Source organism: Oncorhynchus tshawytscha, linkage group LG19, assembly GCF_018296145.1.
Source record: "Oncorhynchus tshawytscha isolate Ot180627B linkage group LG19, Otsh_v2.0, whole genome shotgun sequence".
Lineage (NCBI taxonomy): Eukaryota > Metazoa > Chordata > Actinopteri > Salmoniformes > Salmonidae > Oncorhynchus > Oncorhynchus tshawytscha.
Genome location: NC_056447.1, coordinates 27,992,972 through 28,006,909, shown reverse-complemented (window position 1 = coordinate 28,006,909; position 13,938 = coordinate 27,992,972). Strand labels below are relative to the sequence as shown.

The 13,938-nt window shown below is 43.3% G+C and overlaps 1 protein-coding gene across 2 annotated transcripts in view; it reads left to right on the top strand.

The window, feature by feature from the left end:
- roraa (RAR-related orphan receptor A, paralog a) overlaps positions 1-13,018 on the top strand; it is a 280,992-nt gene extending 267,974 nt beyond the window's left edge. For both annotated transcript variants that reach the window (XM_042301535.1, XM_042301536.1), the window contains 8 exons: positions 827-968; positions 2,060-2,455; positions 3,063-3,184; positions 3,349-3,481; positions 4,697-4,804; positions 5,805-5,915; positions 6,193-6,305; positions 6,677-13,018. In XM_042301535.1, coding sequence (XP_042157469.1) covers positions 827-968; positions 2,060-2,455; positions 3,063-3,184; positions 3,349-3,481; positions 4,697-4,804; positions 5,805-5,915; positions 6,193-6,305; positions 6,677-6,841 — 1,290 coding nt within the window. In that variant the 3' untranslated portion in view covers positions 6,842-13,018. The remainder of the gene's footprint in view (positions 1-826; positions 969-2,059; positions 2,456-3,062; positions 3,185-3,348; positions 3,482-4,696; positions 4,805-5,804; positions 5,916-6,192; positions 6,306-6,676) is intronic.
- Positions 13,019-13,938: the final 920 nt, after the last annotated feature.

Below are 13,938 nucleotides of genomic sequence, written 5' to 3'. Positions count from 1 at the left end.
CACCTTTATTACAGAGAGACAGAAGCTCTTTCAGCTGCTCCTCAGAGTCTCTCTCTCTCTCGCTCCCTCAGACAAGAGCTAGCTGCCTTGGAGAAACAAAACGCTAAAGAATAAACTGCTGAAATGTATCTTTAATGATTGCTAATTACTCCAGGCAGAGAGGCATTTAATGATATGTGCGAGTACAAGAGTTTGGACCATAAATCACAGCATTATTAAAGAGTGCTGCTTGTCACCAGCAGTTCTAGCCTGGCTCCTGTAATGGCTGCCATTATAAAGAAACTCGGCAGCTGTCAGCTGTTTTCTTGTAATTAAACAGCCAATGAGCAGATAATTAAGACATATGTGTATGGAGAAGTGGAGTGGGGCATGTTAATGATGTGCTGGAATCAATTCATTAAGTCAAAGGAATAGGATTCCAATCGGTGTGTGTATGACATCTTTTAGCACTGCACATGTTGGAGCCCTGTTATTAATCAACACTAATTACACAAACTATAGAAAATACTGTCTGCAATTATGATCATACCAAACACACTACCCCCTGCAATAAACATTGTTAAAACACACCACCCCTTCAATAAAACGACATAGCTCTCTATACAACTGACACTAGAACACAATAGCCTGCAACACAATGGCAGTTCAGTATTCTACATTATTTCAGCTTCAATACCCTCAATAGTGATGAATACTGTCAATAAGAACCCAGTTAAACACAACGTTTAGAGAAATAAAAGCCTATCAGTCATTGGATACAGCAGTACCACTGTGGTTCATATTGTAAGCATGGTTGTCTCCACTCCCTCTCGCTCTCCTGTCTTAGGGCTTCTTCAGGAGGAGTCAGCAGAGCAATGCGGCTTACTCATGCCCCCGTCAGAAGAACTGCCTGATCGACCGCACCAGCCGCAACCGCTGCCAGCACTGCCGGCTGCAGAAATGTCTGGCAGTGGGCATGTCAAGGGACGGTACGTACCACCGTCAACAAGAGGGGAGGGGACAGACACACTTGCAAGACAGGACAACACATGCAAGTGAATAGGGCATTATGGGTAGATAATCCAATTGTTCTATGATATTTTTTTTATTGAAAGATAGATGTGACAGATTGTTATATCATAAACATGGCTAGAGTAGGGAAGTGTGGACTAGACAGACATCACTGTCTGTGTAATTTCCACCAGTAACTGGCGTGGCTGTGCAGTAAGTTGGCAGGTGTGACAGAAAGTAGGGTTGATGAACAGAGGGTCGTTAGGAGGTGTCATTAGTGCTGGACTGGTGCAGCTGAGGCGCAGTAATGGAAGCACACAGGTGAGTGTCTATGGGGGAGGAGGGACCTCCTGCTGGGCTGAATTGGGTTGGGCTGGGCTGGAGGGATCAGAGGAGCCTGTAATCAGGCCAGGCCTTTAGAGCCTTTCCGCTGCTCACACACATGGACACACACACACATGCACACACACGCAAGCACACACGCAAACACACACACACAGACCACGAACACACAATCAGGACAGGCCAAGGTGACTCCTGCATTTACTCAGCACACCAGAGTCCATCTGCCCGCGCTCCCCTCTGCTCCGCTTACTTCCACTCTGTCCACACACGGGCCATCTGACACTCTGCCAGACCCCAGAACTCTGAGCTGAGGCGGCTCACTCTCAGGACCAGCTCTGTTTAGTGTGCAGGGCTCTATTAAACAAACTGTCTCATGTCTGAGTGGCCTGTAAGCTGTGTAGGTTGCTCTCCCGGGGTAGTTCTCATGCAAGTAGGATGTTAGTGTTGAAGGTTTCGTAATGCTGATTGCTCCACTAATACTTCCTGAAATCACAAATCTTACCTGTTATAGAGAGGCTAAACTGGAGTCACAGGTGAGTGTTGTGTCAATGTGTCAGTAGTAAAGGAGAGTCTCTCCCTCCCTCCCTCCCTCCCTCCCTCCCTCCCTCCCTCCCTCCCTCCCTCCCTCCCTCCCTCCCTCCCTCCCTCCCTCCCTCCCTCCCTCCCTCCCTCCCTCCCTCCCTCCCTCCCTCCCTCCCTCCCTCCCTCCCTCTCTCACCTCCAGCGGTGAAATTTGGGCGCATGTCGAAGAAGCAGCGGGACAGCCTGTATGCGGAGGTGCAGAAACACCGGCTGCAGCAGGCGCAGCGTGACCACCAGCAGCAGCCCGGCGAGGCCGAGCCACTCACACCCACCTACGGCCTCTCGGCCAATGGCCTCACAGAGCTCCACGACGACCTCAGTGGCTACATGGATGGCCACACCCCCGACGGCAGCAAGCCCGACTCAGCAGTCAGCAGCTTCTACCTGGACATCCAGCCCTCCCCTGACCAGTCCGGCCTGGACATCAACGGCATCAAGCCCGAGCCCATCTGCGACTTCGCCCCCGGCTCAGGCTTCTTCCCCTACTGCTCCTTTACCAACGGAGAGACATCCCCCACTGTGTCCATGGCTGAGCTAGGTGAGGAGCAAGGGGGAGATGGGAGAGGAGAAGGGGGAGGAGGAGGGAGAACGACTCAACCGTGGGGCAAATGACACAAAGGTTGCTTAAAATAGCAGGCGGTAGGGAGACTCATCTCCAACACTCATTAAAAGAGCCTCTTTTTTGTAATTAGTTTCCATTAATTAGGGCCAATCAGGATCCAGCAGGGCACGCGTCTGGGGAAATCATTTTTTTAGGCTCCCCTGTGCCTTGGAACTCCTTTTAACAGATGTGTTTTCAAAACCATTTAAATTCTTATACTCAATATTTCTCTCTGAGCAAATGTGACCTTTGTTTCAATGAGTAATATTGTGCAGCCGACCGCCCCTCCTCCCCGTGCATAACTAGATTGGGTTTGGCAGAACCTTCAGCTGGGAGCTTCCTGGAGGCAGTAAAAGGAAATGTCAACAAGCGTCTTCCCAGTCAAATAAAGCCCAAGCTCTCCACCTCCTAGTTGAAGCTTTGTAAATAAATCATATTTTCATGTGGCATAGTTCATCTGTGAGCTCCTCCCATTCCCCTTGAGTAGCGTTCAGGTCTGACACTGTTGTGATGTGCTGTGCTGTGCTGTTTGGTTGTGTTGCAGAGCACCTGGCCCAGAACATCTCCAAGTCTCACATGGAGACGTGTCAGTACCTGAGAGAGGAGCTGCAGCAGATGACCTGGCAGGCCTTCCTGCAGGAGGAGATGGAGAGCTACCAGACCAAGGTACTGGACAGTACACTACACGTCCACCAGCATCACCACTATCACTACAACAAAGCAGTACTCACACTAGAACTGCTTTACCTGCCTCACTGTTCTACAAACACAACAGAGCTAATCCCATCTGTTCTACAGCAGATAACCCTTTTCTCTTTCTGTCCCTCTAGCCCCGAGAGGTCATGTGGCAGCTGTGTGCTATCAAAATCACAGAGGCCATCCAGTACGTGGTGGAGTTTGCCAAGCGGATCGACGGCTTCATGGAGCTGTGTCAGAACGATCAGATAGTGCTGCTGAAAGCAGGTATGACAGCCCGTCAACACGGCTCACCGCCGTCTCTCCCCCACCACCCCTCAAACTCCCGTCTCCCCCTCAGGCGTTGTCACAAGGGCGTAGCTGACCTGACTTCACAAAGCCTCCTTCACAGACTGACTGTGTTTCACAAAGCCAGGAGACTCCACCCTGCCTTCCTGCTCCCTCTGTCACTCTGTTCCTGTCCCTCCGCTGTATAACAGGACACAGGATTATCGGCATTAGAGCAGGGAACATCAACAAGTTTTTATTGAACGGACGGTCAGGGGGCTGGAACATAATTACATATAATTTGTAAACTGTAAATTGATCGCAAGAAGCCCAAACAGATATAATATTTGACTAACACATAATCATTTCAAACATTGCTTATATTTGTATACGATCACATACAGTTTATCTCTCTATTATGCGTGGGAATACCTTGGAACAGATTACAGAATAAAATCACTTGGAGATGATTTGCTGGTTTTTATGTGCAACAAGAAAATAATGATACAAAAATAAATACACTTGTAACGTTATTTTTATATATTTTTGTTCAGAAAACTTGGGGGAACAAATCAAATCACCCACGGGCTGCCAGTTGGGGAACCCTGCATTAGAGGGACTACAGTTTTACCTGAGCTGAGACACTAGCTAGATGCCACGTTGACCACACACACACACACACACACACACACACACACACACACACACACACACACACACACACACACACACACACACACACACACACACACACACACACACACACACACACACACACACCAGCCTCCTGTGGGTATTACCCTGGGATTTTATTTGCATTGCCAATAGTAATAATGAAATGGTGACAGAGATCCCTTGTCTACCGTGACATTTTAAACCAGTGCCGCCTCATAAAGCGCAGTAACAGCTTCTATTACATCTCTTTTATCCTCTGATCCAGTCCCACACAGCGCAGCAGTATACAGCATCATGTTTCAACATCCTTTCTTATAGGGAGAGAGAAAGATGTGTATAAATGGAATGATATGACTTGTTCCATGTCATGGGTTTCTGTTTAAAAGGAATAGGGGGTATAACACGTAAATGACAGAGGAGAAAACACAAAATAGTGCGTATGATGTGTTGGGCCTATAGTGATGCCTGACTGGCAACTCTAACTGGATCTGTAGAAGAGAAGAACCCAGGTTTAGCATGATGTTATTTCTGTCTCTGCAGGCTCTTTGGAGGTTGTGTTTGTGAGAATGTGCCGTGCCTTCGACTCTCAAAACAACACAGTCTATTTCGATGGAAAGTATGCTGGGCCTGATGTGTTTAAGTCATTAGGTAAGTGCTCCAAATGTTCAATCCTGTGCACGTGTGTGTGGTGCATTGGGGCATGCACGTGTGTGTGTTTGTGTAAGCATGCATTGCTTTATATAACAGTCAAAGTTGGCGTATCTCTTTATGTCCCTCCACAAAGTTCTGAGGTCCAGGAAGCTAACACTGAGAACTCATCCTTGCCTCACCTGGATCTCTCCTCTCCCCAGTGGATACATATGGCAGAATAGAGTTGTTACTGAGCCACTGCTGCTGCATATGGCTCCTGTTAAGATGGAATAAAGAAATCCAGTTTGCTTTTTGGGAGAGTTATATCAAAACCATCATTGAAAGCGCCATAGAATATGGCAGGTGTAAGCAAATAGCATTTGCTTTTGAATGCCATTGTCATTACTAAGACACTCCACAGTGTATTTTCCCTTGCATCCAAATGCCGTTGGAGGAAATGAATGTGTCCTTGCGGCAGTGTGAAAGTGTAGTATGAAAGCCTAAACAGATCTGTGTGTGTGTGTGTTGTGTATGCACAATTGTGTGTGTGTGTGCAAGACAGAAAAGTAACAATGCTGTGCTATTCAGTGTCATGAGTGTGACCTCCCTTACAAGCCTCCCAGTGTCAGTCAGTCAGACAGTCAGTCAGTAAGACAGTCAGTCAGACACTGCTCCAGATAGAGAAGAGGCTCGGGCCTGGGGAGGCAGAGCGATGGGGTTCCAGAGCTGCACTGGCATCAGCCTGTCTCCCACAATCCTCAATAATTGATCTAACTAAAAGACTCATTAGTGACCTCATTCTGGGTTGCGTAATGCCACGAAACTGCCAGAATGTGACTAGTCTGGGAGGGAAAAGTCAGTAAAAGCATTGCCAGTTCCGCCTCAGACGCTCCCCTGTGCTGTCAGTGCACTGCACCTCCTCTCTCTGCCTGTGTGCCTTTCTCCCAATAAAGATCAAGAGACTGCCTCATCCTCATCCCCAACCATCTCTCTGTGTCTGTATCCTTTGCTGTGGCAGGCTGTGACGACTTGATCAGCTCCGTCTTCGAGTTTGGGAAGAACTTGTGTTCTATGCACCTGTCTGAGGATGAGATTGCCCTGTTCTCCGCGTTCGTGTTGATGTCTGCAGGTAGGTGTCACTGGCAGTACAAACACAAGCGGGGCGGGGCGGGGGGGGGCAGACATGCATATACACACTGAAGGGTCTCTTATTTACCTTCTTACCTTGAAACTACTCTAAACAAACTTCCATTGAAAACCATCCATCCAGCATGTTCCTCAATTAGACACAGAGGTCAGTCATCAGTATTACTGATTGCTGTCTTACTGAGTATTACACCTTTATCCCACAGTAGATTCAGAAAACCTTGTAGTGATGATAATGGGTGTGTTTCTTTTCTGCGTAGACCGGTCCTGGCTCCAGGAGAAGGTGAAGGTGGAGAAACTCCAGCAGAAGATCCAGCTGGCACTGCAGCATGTCCTGCAGAAGAACCACAGAGAGGACGGCATACTCACCAAGGTACACCCACTGTCTGTCTACACACCCACTCTCATCCACTGCATCTTTCTGTCATCTCACAGAAGGACCGTATATAGAAGGTGACTCTAATGAAGCAGTTATCCACTATTGAACAAACATTATTTTAAATCAAGTAGTACATTTCAGAGTTGGCATCAGATTTTTGGAGCAGAGATACGCAGATACTGTATGTAAGAAAGGTGTACAAGCACCACAAGGTGAGGTGTCACGATTTCCACCTGCTGTGTGCCTGTATCAGTATTTACCGGTCAGTTTGTGACAGTGAATGAAGAGATTTTCATGAGATCTCCATGTCCTTGCCTTATTGTGTATCTAAATAACAGCCTGTCTCTTTTCTTTCCCCAACGCAGTTGATATGCAAGGTGTCAACACTGCGAGCGCTGTGCAGCAGGCATACAGAGAAGCTGACGGCTTTCAAAGCAATATACCCAGACATTGTGCGTGCCCACTTCCCCCCCTTATATAAGGAGCTCTTTGGATCGGACTTTGAGCAGTCCATGCCCGTTGACGGGTAGCCAGCAGCCTGGCCAGGTGCCAGCGTGGCCACCGTGGGGAATGTCATGGGGAGCATGAATCTGAGACACTTTAACGGTGCCCTGCACATACCAGGACGGCCGGCACGCTGCACACTTTTCTTTCTTTTTTTTCTTGAGGGGAGGGTTGTGGGTGTTTGATTCTCTCCATTTATTTCATTGGGATTAGTTGTCTCTGTTTGGAACCCAGGTGGGACTCTAAGCCCCAGGGACATGAAGAGAAGTTGGAGACAATGCTTTCTCTCTGGATGAACTTGACTCTCTCATGCACATCATTCCAGCATGTTCCCAGGATGTCTCACACTGATTAGCACTCATTGTTTTGACTTGTTTCTACAAAATAGAATTGACTGTATAGAGAAAATGATATTGAATTTGGCTATGCACATGCCTAACCTGAAAATCCCCTCAGCACCAATGATCTGGCTCTCCACCTCCCCTCTGGAGCTCCAATGTCCAATGTCTTATTGCATTGGAAAACAGATCCATGTCAATATTTATTTGTTATTAAATCTATACTGTATCATATACCCTTAATGAAGATAGCTGTCTGGGCATGTGTACCCTCCATTAATTTTAGGTAAAGATCACGTTAGAATCTCCTAATGGAAATGTATTGCTGCTAATGTGCATGTCCTGGTCAAGTTCAGCCCCTGTTCTCCTGTGTTCAGTTGTATGTTTGGAATGCAGTGCTTAGAATGAAAACTCGCAGTGGCTTTGAGAGAGGCTCCGTCTGCGTGGCATTGTAAACGGCACCTCTCTATGGACAATCGTCTAAAAAGAAAAGTAGAATTCTGGTAATTCTAGTCAAAACGCAATGATTTTAGCTGTCAAAGACTCCATCCATCATGGTTGCTTAGTGAAATCATGCAAGGCCATCTGCTATTGAACCTTGTGTGGACAGATGCCCTGGAGAAACATTGGGCACCGCCACAACGATAAGGGTCCATCCCACCTGTTTTATAATATACTACAGGGTATACGGTCATAAGTACTTACTATACAAAAAAAAGTCATGTTTATAGATTCTATTTTAAATAACATGTATGAAATTAGTAGTCTGACTTCTTAATTGTTGAATTGATAAGGCACTTTTATTTGCACCTTTCTTTAATTTAAGACGTGTATATTACCTAGTGATGTGTTGCATGTGCACAAGAAATACCAGTTGAACCATGGTCACAGAGGCTTGTCCTTAGAGCTGCAGACACTGCTGGTCTGGGTGGGGGTTGGTTTGTTTAGGTTGGGTTAGTTTGGTTAGTTTGGGTTTGCCTGTGAGATGGCTAGCATGGTATGGTCTGGAGAGGCAGGCAGGTCATATTCACCCCATCACCTATTAGCATAACACCCCCGACACACATGCATACAAGCTCAAACAAAAGCACACATGAACCTGGTACTCAAGCTGTTTGCTCGTTTGTGCTCAGTCCAACGTCTCCATCTAGTGGAGAGTAGCGACACAGCAGGCCAGGTGATGGAGGTCTTCAGAAATATAATGCCTATGAGAGAGGGGTCCACACACAGACCTCTCTGACCAGCTGTTGATCCATCTTGTTAGCCTCACACGTAAGCATGTTTGTGGAGGAGTGATTGTGACTGTCTCTTCCCTAAGGCCTCAGCCCAGCTATGACATTTGTTATGGGACAGAAAAGGAAAGGGGGAAGAAGGAATTGTAATATTCAAAGCCTTGTCTGGTAGTAAAGCTTCTATTTTTGTAACATGTATAGTGAATTAAACTCATGAAAGAGAGGGGGAGAGAAAGAGAAGTCAGGTAGCACTTACTATATTCCCGCAATAATTAGAGAAGCTGTTGTTTGTAGTGTATGACTAGGAAAGAAACATGACAATGGTAGAACAAGTGCTATCGTCAATGCTTCGTTGTCGTGGTTCTGTTTTTTTTTAGTGTGTCTTTCTTGTCAGTGTGGTAGAGAAGCGGTAGAAAAGAAACCCTGGATGTGCCATACAGTAGTTTCTGCTCCTGCGTTGCCGTCTACCTGTCCATAATATAGAATGGATTGATCTGACATTCCAAAAAAACTCAGTGGTGGCTTGTATAGAATTCCCATTATAATCCTGATATCCCTTTAGATTACCCAACACAGCATGGTTACAGTTTTGACACAACCCTTACCATAGTGGTTTGGTTTTGTTTTTCTGTTTGCACACCATGATTCCTCTGCTGTGCAATTTGTACAAGACAGAAAGTCTTGTGCTGTCACCCCTCAGGGAAGAGTTATTTCACGCTTTCTGTTTGAAATTGTTCCTGTTGTGTTGTTGGTCCTCATTAGGTAGAGTTCATGTGTTGTTCAGGGATGTTCGATAATAAGTGGTTAAGAAGAACATGTAGAATTCATTGCTGAGTCATATTTCCCATTGCTGATGGACAGTACTTAAGGAGCTGTTGGCTAAGCACCAGAAATTCTAACTACGCCCTAGAAGTCAAGCTCATAATAAACACAAACTTTATTTTCCCATTTTTTACAGTCAGTTTTCCCATTGGCCATACAGAATATGTTTTATTTGATATGCAGTTTATTTATATTGCATACAATTCCAATAATAACATACTACATTTGGACTAAAATGGTGTCACCAGGGTCAATGTCACCAACTTATGATTACCCTCTTTGTTAGATAAACCAAATATACTTACGCAATATTAAATATTTCTTCTTTAGGCTGTATTAATGCTGTACCTAAGTAATAATCTCTGTATTGGTCTAGGTGAAAACCAGTAGCCTCAGACTACTAACCAGTGAAACCCAGTCTGTCTCAACCAGTGATTGACAATCCAGGTGACAGTGGGCCTGGCCTGTGGCCCAGTGGGAGAGATATGGATGCTCAGGGAGTTAACAGACAGACACAAAAAAACAGACAGACAGACAGGGGAAGCAGCATATTCTCAGCCAAGAACTATGTGGTAGCTTTGTGCAACTATTACGGGTTTCTGCCGGGAAGCCACTAGAGTGGAATCCCATTTCCCGAAACACAGATGTCATTCTCTGTCTCTATATCGATCAAACTGGTCCTAAATTAAAGGTCTCTTTGTCAAGCAATTGCAGCATCAACCCAGAACAAAAAGCAGTCATTTCTTACCACTTTCTGTTCACTGTGTTGTTATGTCCTTCTTGTCTATGTTCCGTGTACAGTTTGTTAGCAGTATTGATTAGACAAAGGGGATAAATCAGAGGCATTGGATCCTTTGTGTCTGTGACTCTTTCAACAAACATCTCTGCACCCACATGGTGTGGGAGGATAAGTCATCATGCATGCTGTCATTTGAGACATGTTTAGCAAAGGATCACTGAGTCTGCTAGTCTATCAATGTAAATAACACCTTATGCTCCTTCTGTCTCTGCTCTCTGTGGCACTCGTGTAAACAAGCAATAGTGTGCGTGTGTGTAAGTGTGTTTGTTTACTCACTGTGTGCATAAGACAAACCCCAGACAAGGCTTTTTAATAAACTAAGAGGAACAGGGTTATGTGGATGAGGAGCCTTAAGGCTTAGTGTTCCCTGGATTTGAAAGGTTTCGGTAACACTGAGATTGATCCATCCCGTGTAGCGCTCAAGTGTTATAAGCATGACATAATGCCTCTATACAATTTATAGTCCTTCAAAGCGCACTGGGGCAAATGACTAACCACTCAGTCGTATGTGTTCAGTGCAGAATAATTGTTATGAAAAGAGACAGCAAACAACTCACCATTCTGCTTGTCATACGTGTTATGTTGATGCTTTGACTGCCTGAGGCATGGGACTCCTATTTATTTGCCATAGAATATAGATTGTAATGATAGGTGTAATGTCATGTTTACAACTGTGCCGTCTTTTGGAGTTTTAAAGTGTTACCCAGATCTATCAGTCAATTTCATAGCATTTTAACAATACTGTCATCTTCCAAAGCACATCTGATACAGTTTTAAGATAACAATACATTTTAGAATATAGTCCAAAAAAAAAAAAAAAAATGTTTTTGAAAAAAAAAAAAAAAAACTTCTAGCCATAAACGAATGTCAAGCAATAATATATGTGGTGTATTATTTGTTATTTTGTGCTTAGGCTTTGGACATCTGCATGTAAATACACCTCTAATTTATCACTTTTGGTTTTAATTTGTGTTATTTTGTTCTGGTTGTTTTTGTTTCGTCTGTATATTTGACTGGTTCCGTTCCCAGGTGGAGGGTAACAACCACATATGGCCTGGCCTGTATATATTCATTTCTCTCTCTTTCTCTCTCCCTCATCATCTGCTTTTAATCCACAATATTTAATGTTAATTATTGATCACATGTATAAAGGTAACTTTGTAACTTCATTCTGTATAGGTAAGAAGAAAATACTGCTACTAAGGCCTACTCAGTGCAAATATGTATCAGTTTATCAAATACACCATGCTGTACAATATCTCTGTTTTTAGTATGCTTCTCTCCTTTAGAATTCGTTTGATAGCGGTAGGGTGTGCCAACATTTATTTTGTGTTATTCTGATGTGTGGTGCTTGTGGACAATGTCCTGATTCCTAGACTAGGCAACCCTATTAGTTCATTCATTTCATTGAGTATTGGTGCATTATTTGATATTAGGACTCAATAAATAATCATGATAATGATTATGATAGTGGTAAATTTACTTCAATACCCAGCCAGTACCCTGTATCAGTGTGCTAGTCCTGGGATAAGGCTCTTAATTCCTTCTCACTTTAAAATGATTAGTGAATCCAGTATCTGCTAATTAACAGGTTATTTAAGGTTGCTTTTCTGATTTCTGAAAAAAAAATCATCTGCAGGCTGAAACAGCAGTATTGTGTTTTTATTTGTTCTGATTGTAAAAACCACTTGCTGAAGCTGTAGCTGGTCATACTGGCAAATGCTGAGTATTTACCTTTTAGCTGTGTAGTACTTTACTTAAAAGTACTGTGCAATTGTCCATTTAACATGGTCATTTTATAGCTTCTTGATTTCAAAGTTAGACTGCCCTGAAACATTAGTTTCTTGAGACCAGCTTAGAACTTTGGCACCACAGTTGTGCTGTTATTAAAAATGTACATGAAAAATATCTCCATTAGAGGCTACAAGTTTATTGAACCTTTTTCTTTTCACTCTGTAGCAAATATCAGCCAGTATATGCTTGCAATAATACACAATGTACTACACTGAGTGCCTCTCAGTGTTACATGATGCATAAATGGTACAATTTGTTTTGTTTTCCAAACATGTACTCAACTGACAATGTATTTGCACAAGTAGGTGAACTCTGTCACTCATGTGTTTCAACGTTTTTCATATTCTGTCATTATAAGTACTAGATCATTTCCTAGTTTATTTAAGGCACCATGATAGATATTAGAGTTAATAGAAATAAGTTTCTCCCTCTTATCTGAGTAGCGTAACTGGGAAGGGTGTAATGCAAAATGGTCAAATCGATGATTTACATTCTGGCTGACAATATTGCATAAAAGATGACCTGCTGAACCAGGTTCTGGATTTTACAAAAGAATGGACAATCCACATATATGTTTTTCACTTTGTTTTATGATCATAACATTTTGATTTCTTTATTGAGAACAGAAAATTGACTAATGCATTGTATTTCAACTATTCATATGTGTATGCAAAATATGCATACAACACATCTGAATTTCTTTAATGTTCTGTGTTTAATGTGAGCTCAAGGGGTTGGGGTAACTTAATATGAGGGTGGTGTGTGGGTGGGATATTGCTTCATGCGAAAGAAGTATGAACTGTGGGGAAAAAAAGACGAAACCAGTGTGTGGTTGTCACAAATTTTTAAGTCACATGTTTGCTACTGATCTTATGATGGGAACAGATGATCATGTACCTTTTTATCCAGCTCTTCTGAACTCTCTTTAGCAGGTAGTCTATTCACAAAAGTAGTCTTGCTCCTTCTTGTCTGATTCTTAAATATGGAAATAAGTATTTTGATTCATTTTGTAAATACAGCTGTAAAGAAAAATAAGAAATGTTGTCTTTTAAATACTTTCCATTCTAATATGAATGTTGTTATATTGTACTTAGAAACTGTACCTTTAATATTACCTTTATTAAAAGTGCATTGGACACATCGATTTTAGATGTGCTTTATGTACTGTTATCCCATAATAAAATGTACCGCTTGTAATGGGCTGTTCATTTCTGTCTGCCTCTGTATTGTGTGTCTCTTTTTATACACTACACAGTTTGCCTAGGCCTACCTGATACAGGCCTGGGTTAAGATCAGCAGTAAATTGCGTTAGCCAACAAGCTTTTCATTGCTTTTGTTTAGAAGGTGTGTTAGAGCTGTCAAATCTGTGACCGGCTGCTCTTGCGTTCATGGTCGTGAAACCACACCCATCATTATTTCCCAGCCGCACTAGAAGTTCAGATCGAGAAAGTGTAGCCTTTAAAAAAAAATATTACACTCAAATAAAAAATAATGCATGTAAATAATAGGGATTTATATCAGCCTAATTATTTTACATTTACATTCTAGTCATTTAGCAGACACTCTTATGTTGAGCGACTTAGAGTAGTGAATAAATTTCATACTTTTTTTGTTTCGTACTCGTGCTGTAGATTACAGCACACATGCCAGTGTTCGAATTTGTAACAGCTGAATGGGATTTCTCCCAAGGCGACTCGGTGCATCAAATGGCAATATCCGCAAAAGATATCGCTTGGGGCGGATTGTGGATTTGACAGCTCTAACGCAATTACACCTCCGACACCCCTAAACAAAAGCAATTAATAACTATGCGTTTGTCGACTAACAAGGGTTACCACTCAATCTGATTGAATGCAGGCCTAAATCCTATTTATGTGTCCTATCTTATACTCCAAGTGTGGGAATTAATTGAATGTAAGTGGAAATAAGAGGCGAACCATGCCAACAGAATAGACTGTTCACCAGCCTTATTGGAGTTGTAATGAAGCCAGCGTCCAGCAGATGGAGACATCTCTGTCTGGAATTAATGTACACTGACCCTAACCAATGAGCTACATAATACATAATTGACCCTAACCCTACAATTAATGTACACTACTCCTGGGGTATTGATAAGTCAATTAGAAAGGCAGGCATGC